Below are 8,559 nucleotides of genomic sequence, written 5' to 3' on the forward strand. Positions count from 1 at the left end.
TACTAGCCTCTTTTGTCGCCGTGGATATGATCATTCTTGACTTTACTATTTACAATGTTTGTCAAATATAAAGATTCTTGTTATCTAGAGCCACAACTGCTACAACTTTTCTTTTTTTTATGCTTTATGTGGTAAGTACTTGTTATTTCGTTTCATTATTAATTTGTGTTTGTTGACTATAATCCAGCACAAACAAAAACAGTGATGGTGTTGTTGCTCGGACAGCTGATCCTACAGGACAACAACAACAGCACAAGTAGATGAAGTGAAAGTTAAATGACATCATCTCAGCACGAGCAACACAATATTTCTATAATTCTTTTGTCAGTCAGAAGATAATACATCTCCAGTAATTCATGTCGGCCAGTCTTTTCATGCAAACCAGTGATTTGTGTGCATGATGATAACGTGTGTGAGTGCTGAAACAGTCTTCTAAATGCACCAATAATAATATGATGACAACGTGCATCAACCATAACTTATTTAGGCCTTTAATCTAATTCAGGAAAAGCGAGACGCTAAGCTCAGCAAGGGACAGACAGTCTTGAGTCTTGGAACGGCTTTGATTAGAAAGACGGATGTGACAGGATGTAGAATGTGATGTGGCTGACACATCTCCTTATTTTCTACATTTCCTTTGCCGCTCTGTTCTCCCCCGTGAAAGACGATGAACACCACCTCCCACAGGCAGGGGAACTGTCGCGTGAACCGTGATCTAATTCAGTGTCTGTGATGGCCTCTCATCCCTGCAGCTGTTCAAAATTGGGATCCGGTCAATGTGTCCGTGAGTCACCATCCCACTAGGAGGTGGGGTGGGGGGAGGGGGTGGGGACGACATGGGTGAGAGAGAGAGAGAGAGAGAGAGCAAAGAGCGAGAGACACTGAGAGGCAGAGGAGGCGGGGGAGGGGCGTGTGTGTGAGTCACTCATTTTTGTTTTTGTTTTTCTCCACGACGTGAAGGGGACACACGTTTATCTTTACCGCAAAAAAAGACTCACTTAAATGTATACAATGCATAGAACTTGCCCTGTATTTCCTTAGCATTGTTAGGTGGAAAGGTTATTTTTTTGGGGAGTTTTTCCTGATTCAATGTGAGGTCCTGGGACGGGGATGTCGTCTGTGTACAGATTGCAAAGCCCTCTGAGGCCAATTTGTAATTTGTGATATTGGGCTATACAAAATAAACTGAATTGAATTGAATTAGGTATGACGTATTATGATTCATGAACAACCTGACAATGTAATATGTGTGAGTATGTTTTAATTAAAAGTATACATACAATATTCACACGTTTTGAGCTGCAGATATTTCAATTTTTATTGTGTTCTTTGAAAAATAGACATACTGTATATAGACATTGATATATATTTGTTCTTTATTCAACCCAACCTCCAATAGGTACAGTATACATGTTTTATTTACTTTTACATCAGGAGACACTTAAACTGGTAAAATGGTCAGATTAGGAGCAGACAAATATCCATTGTGAATTTGGGATTGTAATGTAAAATTCAACTTTGGTCAATGTCAAGATAAAAAAACTAAACAGCAACTCACAATTCACAGCATGGAACTACAAGTCAGCACATTTCTTGATTATTTAATAACGCTCTTACAACACTGGAGGGGTTTGTTGATAACCGATTGTTTAACAGTTTTTTCTTTGCAGCTTGACGGTGGTTGTGTCAATTTCAACAATGTCTTGATTATTATTATTATAATGTTCGTCATAGTTAAAGCTACATGTTTGTCTTGTGTCCGAGACCAAATGTGTTGACATAACAGAATAGAGTGGAGTATGTGAGATAGTAAAAGGTCAATTTACATTCTTATAGCTTATGGTATACTCTATATGTTTATAGAACCAGTACATAAACGTATATATTATTTCACATAGTATGTATCTGGCATGGATTTGAAGGGGCTGTTTTATTCGGAAAGACCTGCAGCACTGACGCACAGTAGGAGGCAAGTAGCTGGATGCACTGTGGCACCAAGCACAGTAAAAAAAAAATGAAAGTACTGTATCTGAGTGCAATTAATTCAAAACAAACAAAGAATAAGCAACAACAAAACATAACAATTTAAAGTGGCAGGGTCACAATATTAAAGAATATATATTAAAACCCACACATAAACGAAAACATCGAAAACATCCGTGCATCCAAACAGAGAGCTGTCGAACTCGATGGAGACGTCGTGATATCTCGCTGGAGAGCCCGAGGTGTGAGGTGCTCTCTTCGCGCCCCTTTGTGATGTAACATAACCTGTCGCTCCGTCTTCCTTTCAACACGCCTGCACATCTTTTCTCTTTCTCTCTAACCGACTGCTAAGTGCAGAAATGTGCACGCCTGGATGGCGTGTTCACGTGCTTGGGATCGTCACAGGGAGAGAAGGTCACTAATAAAGCAATAGAGCGTTTAGGATAACACTTAAAGATAATATGTAACTTTAAAAGACAAGATGAATGCCTCATTTGTATTATGAAGAGAAGATATTCACTGCACCTCGTCCGTCTGGTCTCGTCTGTCGTGTTTAAAGAGTCGCTGAAGGAGACAAGGTCAAGACGGAAGAAAAACCCGTGTGAAATCTACCCTGAAGGTCTGTTCTATCTATAATCTGTACTGAGGATGTGTGAACTTGTAGCAAAGTAAGACTTCTCCCGGCTTGCTGTTGCATGTAAGCAGAACTTAAAAAGAAGTGTCGAGCGACGGTAAAAGCACGTGTACTCGTATTGTGCGTTTGTGATTGACAGCTCTCACTGAGCGGTGTAACGAAGGTGCGCTTGCACATAGATGCACACACGGTACGCACAAAGTGTTCCCGCAAATATCATCTGATGTCCTTTTTTTAGACACTATCGGCAATGAGTTAACGGTTGTTGTGTTTCGGTGCTGCTTGTGATAATTTTCTGGCAATGGGGGCCAATCACCAATAACTTTTTAACAACACACTGCATCTGCTGCTCTCCACCCGCTGGCAGTAAACGCCATCTTCCTTCACAGAATGGGAGGGCCCACTTGACGGAAAAATACCAAGCTGCTGATGTTGTCGTTCTATTCATTTTGTTTTTCTGGGTCGGCCTCAAGTCCTGCGCGAGAGCTTTTTGTCAGATGACGATGTTGTTCAAACACAAGGCGTGAACGCTATAATAATAACTCCTATACAACCCCCAAATAAAACTTTTAATGTCAAACACAGCCAATAAAGATGACAAACTAGTACTATCAATCATGTAAGCTGACCTTTTCGAAAGAGAAAATGCACACTTAAATCAACACACACACACACACACACACACACACACACACACATACACACGTGTCCGTACTCACACACAGTCTGCACACTAAATCCATCATCATCACACACACACTTCTTCACTTCACGCCTTCATCGTTTTTTTCTGTCAGGTCTCCGACTTCGCGGTCACTGGCTGTATGTTCTGGACTTTGGAAAGTGTGACTGGCACCTTTCCCTCTCCGGGAGTCGGTGCTTTCATGACGGGGGTACCTGTGACCAAAGCACTTCTGTTACGTGGGATATTCATAAGCCCTCTGAGAACGGTTCGTCACAAGACGGCAGACCGTTGGAAACCTTACCGACTGTTGCGTGCAGATCTGCCAACCTCTCCTTGAACTTCTGCTGCAGGTACAGTTCTTCTTTGGAGTAGCTCTTGGCGAAGGCCGACAGCAGGAGACCCACGGCCATGGAGGTGCCTCCCACGCAGAACAACACGGCGCCGGTCAGCTTGCAGACATCCAATGCGCGGTTGAAACTGACGGCGTGGCTGTTCAAGAAGAAGAGAAAAAAAAGACAATTTGGTTTCAAGCGTTAACTAAAAGGGTAACATCTTTACTTGTGCACACTTTAACTGCGACCCAAAGTGTAAAGGCTGCACCCAAAAAGTCACCTTCATTTTACTGCTATTTTCAAATGTCACGAGTCTAGACTAGATTCTTGAGCTGTGTATAATATACCGTATGTGCCTTCCACTAACACAAGGTGCTCTCCCTTATGATCATATGATCACGATGTGAAAATCCTGCACATGTAGTAACTGTTTGTGTTAAATATACAATGTTCCTTTACAGTACCTGTCAACAAAAAGGAGATCGTCTTCGCCAAATGCTTCGATCCTGGTTGGGGTGGCATAACCCACCAAAACAACAATGAGGCCTGCAAACAATATCAGGGATCCGAACGCGAGACAGACCTGGCAGGGGTTGGGGAGGGGGGGGGGGGGGGGGGGGGAGAGAGAGAGAGAGAGAGAAGAATGTTTTGCATGTACAGTACGTCCACCCAAATAGTGTCATAGACGAGACGAGGGATTGGTGTTTGAGCGAGACGGTTAACCTCACCTTCCAGAGTAAAGAGCTCCACCTGCTAGGCGATCTCTGAATCTGAAAATCTTCGTCACGTTCCCAGATAGAAGCGGTGCACTCCTCATAAAACTGGAGAGGAGATCAGAGAGATATGCTTCGCTTTATGAACATGGAATCTGAAGATGAAGAGTTTGCGATAGAAGAGAATGTTTCCTTTTTTGTCGAGGGATGCCCTGTACTGTGTGCGCGTGTGTGTGTGTGTGTGTGTGTGAGATATACCTGGTGTAGGTAAGAACGGACTCCATACTGCTGGCAATTCCCGCTGGCTTGAGCTTGTTCACCGTACTCGGACCCACACATCTCTGAGCAAGAAGTCATCCTTCACATCTGCCTACCTGCTTGAGGACACACACACACACACACACATGCATGACTGCACCTCTCGCTTTAAGGGCCCACCCACACGGTTTGTGGACAAACTCTCTCCTGCATTTAGGAAAGTCTTAAACATGCTCACACAGATATGCAGTGCATGAATACATTCATAAACAAACAGGACATGCGGAGACCGAGAGTTATGTGACATGGGTGCCTCGGTACATTGAGTTTCATGATGCATCCTCCTTGTCTGCTGTTATGAAATAAGCCATGAAATGTTGCATCAGTCCTCCTTTTTAGATGCAATATGGTGTCGGCTGAAAACAGAGAGGGCTGACATGCACAGAATTATCCTTCTCTTTTCATATTGTGATTTAACACCGAACCCCTTTTTTTGTCCTGTACATCAAACATTCTGCAATATATTTAATTTCAAAGATCAAATAAAGGACATAATATTAACATTTATCATGTTTTTCTTTCTTAAAAGGCATATAATATCAGTTTCTGTAAAGATAAAACTTGTAATGGATCAGTAATGCGCCGTAAAATGTTTTACATTAAGATAATTCAGGGAATCTAACTAGCTGTTTTATTTCAGCTTACATTATGTTACGTGTTATACATGTTGACCTTTTCTTTTCTGTTACTATTAAAAACAAAAAAGCAAAACGATCGCATCCTGATAAAACAAATGATAATAAAGGCAGGAAGAGAGATGCTGGAAGAAAGCGTGTTTTGCACACAAATGCAAGTCCCTCCCTAACCATTTGGGATCTGGAGGCATTTCACAGCTCGGTGCCTCTGTACAAACTCACTTCACCATGTTTCAAGTCTCTGTCAGCGAGCACTAAATCTCAACTACGGCTTCTGTTGCACCCCGAGCGCACATGATTGGGACTCAAACACTGTTCCCAGCCCGTTGCTGTGTCTACGGCGTATGAGATTATATACGACACAAAGCAAATTGAAGACGCATCCCAGACACTCATTTATTTACAAAATGTTACGCTATAAAAGCGGCATGCTCTTATGATACACGTGTAATAGATAAAGAAACTGCCCTCAAACAAAAAAGCTATATATATAACCATAATGGGCTTTCATCTGCAGGTGCTTTCTAGCCTAAACAGTGTTTGTGCTGTTTACTGATGCAAGCATGTGCAGTAATAATAAGTGAGCACAAAAGAGCCTCTTTGACCTCTGGCCTGTGTTGCAATCAATGTGATTACACACATTGATTGCAACACAATCCGTGTTTACACTGCAGAAGACTGGCATTATGTTTAAAGGCATTTGTATTACTGAATCCATAACAGACTCCATCACTAGTGTCTTCCTTAATTTGGCTCGCCTCTGACAGCTGACATTACACATTCACTGAGGCTGAAGTGAAATCTTTTTCTAGCCCCAAATCACAAAATTGGCCTCAAAACGCTTGACAATCTGTACAGCATATATCCCCCTCTATCCTAAAACTTTTGATTTAGCATTAACTTATTTCATTAGATTGGTTGAATGTCAAACAGCAGACAGGTTTAATCTGTTTTTGGGAGTTATAGTAAAATGTAAACATTTTGGGTGGTTAAATGTTGGCTAGAAACGGCGACTGTGTTGTCATTCTATACAACAGACTGCTTGTGATATCTATACAAATAGATGATAGGGCGACTGTGGGTCAGGTCCCTCTTTCAATCGGAGGTTCGGCAGTTCGATCCCCACTCACATGGCCCGCCCTGGTCGATGTGTCCTTGAGCAAGACCCTTAACGCTGAATTGCTCCCCGTAGCTGTGTCTACGGTGTATGAGATTATAAATCGCTTTGGATAAAAGAGTCAGCTAAATGAAGTGAAATGTAATGATAGAGATGATAGATTTTCAGAAACGGTGTGAGGTTGAGAGTGTCTCACTTCCATAAATGAACACGGTATACGAGAGATATGCACGGTATTTCAGTCAGCTACTATAATAAGAGTGTGATGAGTGCAGTGCTGCATTAAGATGAGACACAGTGTTCCCTGGTACCTCGTGTTAATCTTATTACTGCTTAATTTGTACCAGCCGAGGTCTGTCATAAGACATCTGGCGCTGCCCAAATGCTATGAACTCTCTCTCCTTCTCTCTCCCCATATCTGAATATTCAAGTCGAGTTTAAATATTCATCATCGAGCCAAATAATGTAAAATGCAAAATATGAAAATGTGAGAGATTGTTTGATTATGAACTGCTTGTTCCAGGGAGCCTTACTGTATCCCCCGTTCAAACATTAAACTAGAGTAGGAAACATGTTTAATTAGGAATTTCATAAATCAGGCTAATTTTTCATTATCATATTATTATTTACCGCACGCACTCCTTTAGTGCGTGTAGATTGAATCAGCGCCCCTGTCCTTATGTCGTCCAGCACAACATCCAAGCATTGCAACCAACGTACATATCCCAAACTGACTTACAGATATTATTTGATCAACTTAATGAGATGACTGCAACGTAATGTTCCAACTATGGCTAAATAAACGCGACCAAAACAAATTGTGAAAATGGCCCAATATTAAAGATGAGCTAACGGGTCACAGGAGTACAGTGTGTCTCCAGTAAGGAGATGTTCAGTCTTATACTGGTCTTATACCTCTCGACCTACCTTGACCTCCATAAAACTAGAGTCTGGGAAATAAAAGCGGCATGCATCTGCAGAATATATCTGCCATATACAAGAATCCTAATATCTCGCAGTAACCCACGAGGTCTGCACGGTGTCCCCTGAACGTTGAACCGGGAGCTGACTGTGGTGCTGAAACGCCATGTTCTTACCATCCAGCCCCTCAGCCCAGCAGGACAACACACACAGACGTCATACGTGACGCCGGTCTGAAAGCAGAACCTCCTCCCCAACACCCCCAAGGAGACGCAAATAGAAACCCAGCACGCGTTTTCAATTAAACTTCGAAAGGCGGCCACATTTGCATCCAACACTCGATCGGTTCGTCTTTACCACCTGCAAACGCACGTAATGTCTAAATAGGACATCCGCAGGTACGAGGTTATCTAACTTTTATTTCATCTGATGAGGAAAGCGACGCCCCAAAAAAACAAAGCCCGAGAAATGGAAACGTGAACCAGCGAATGGGTACAAGGTGACAACACAAAGTTCAAAGGAACATTTCTTTCGACATTTGTTCCCACAATAACGCTTTACTTCCAGATGTGCTTAGGCGATATATCGCGTGCAAGGATGACGCCGAGTCTATGCAGGAAAATATAATATCCCCGATAATGTTATTGACAAAATCATCAATCCATCTGAGCATCTCTCTGTAATATTTCTGAAAATCACTGAAATTGTAATTTACCTGTCATTAACAGCTCGGAGAGTGATCACTCGCTGCGGTTCCCTCAGCCGGGTCCCATCACCCTACAGTCAACTCTCTCTCTCTCTCTTTCTCTCTCTCTCTCTCTCTCTCCATCGATGATTCAGATTTTCACGCTGCCCTGTGCGCATGCGTCACATCCATGACACTATATGATTCAACGGCGAATATAAATACACAGGCAGGAGGGAGGACCAGCTGAACAGAAGAAAAAAAAAAAGGCATTCATTCAAGATTCAAGATTCATGTCGAGATGAATGAATGCATATTCATTGCATGGATGGAGGACTGTTATGGAACAGAGGGCAGCAACACTCATTGTTTCAGGGGAGCTTGTCATAACAATGTCAGTTGAAAGTCAAAGACAGGTGCAGGCCTACAGAATGTGTTGGTCTCTATCATAATTACCATTCCGATATGCATTCAACTTCACCCATATTTACATGTTGGAATTTATAGACAGAAAATGACACAGTCACTAGTTGAAA

At 42.2% G+C, this 8,559-nt stretch overlaps 1 protein-coding gene across 1 annotated transcript; it reads right to left on the reverse strand.

Annotated features, from left to right (window-relative positions):
* Positions 1-3,410: 3,410 nt before the first annotated feature.
* On the reverse strand, positions 3,411-8,131 carry nrsn1 (neurensin 1). Its single transcript, XM_034554127.1, has 6 exons — positions 8,054-8,131; positions 4,606-4,724; positions 4,363-4,455; positions 4,099-4,217; positions 3,604-3,791; positions 3,411-3,514 (listed from the first exon to the last, which is right to left on the reverse strand). The coding sequence occupies exons 2-6, from the start codon at positions 4,702-4,704 to the stop codon at positions 3,411-3,413; spliced, it is 603 nt and encodes a 200-aa protein (XP_034410018.1). The 5' UTR covers positions 4,705-4,724; positions 8,054-8,131.
* Between the last annotated feature and the right edge of the window lie 428 nt (positions 8,132-8,559).

Source organism: Cyclopterus lumpus, chromosome 16 (assembly GCF_009769545.1).
Source record: "Cyclopterus lumpus isolate fCycLum1 chromosome 16, fCycLum1.pri, whole genome shotgun sequence".
In the NCBI taxonomy this organism is placed as follows: Eukaryota; Metazoa; Chordata; class Actinopteri; order Perciformes; family Cyclopteridae; genus Cyclopterus; species Cyclopterus lumpus.

Excerpts from the sequence above, each read along its gene's own strand:
- nrsn1 (XM_034554127.1), bottom strand. The coding sequence starts at position 4,704 with ATGACTTCTTGCTCAGAGATGTGTGGGTCCGAGTACGGTGAACAAGCT. Across the intron at positions 4,456-4,605 it reads TCCGTTCTTACCTACACCAG|TTTTATGAGGAGTGCACCGC; the intron begins GTATATCTCACA and ends TCTCCTCTCCAG. Across the intron at positions 3,792-4,098 it reads GATCTCCTTTTTGTTGACAG|CCACGCCGTCAGTTTCAACC; the intron begins GTACTGTAAAGG and ends CTTCTTGAACAG.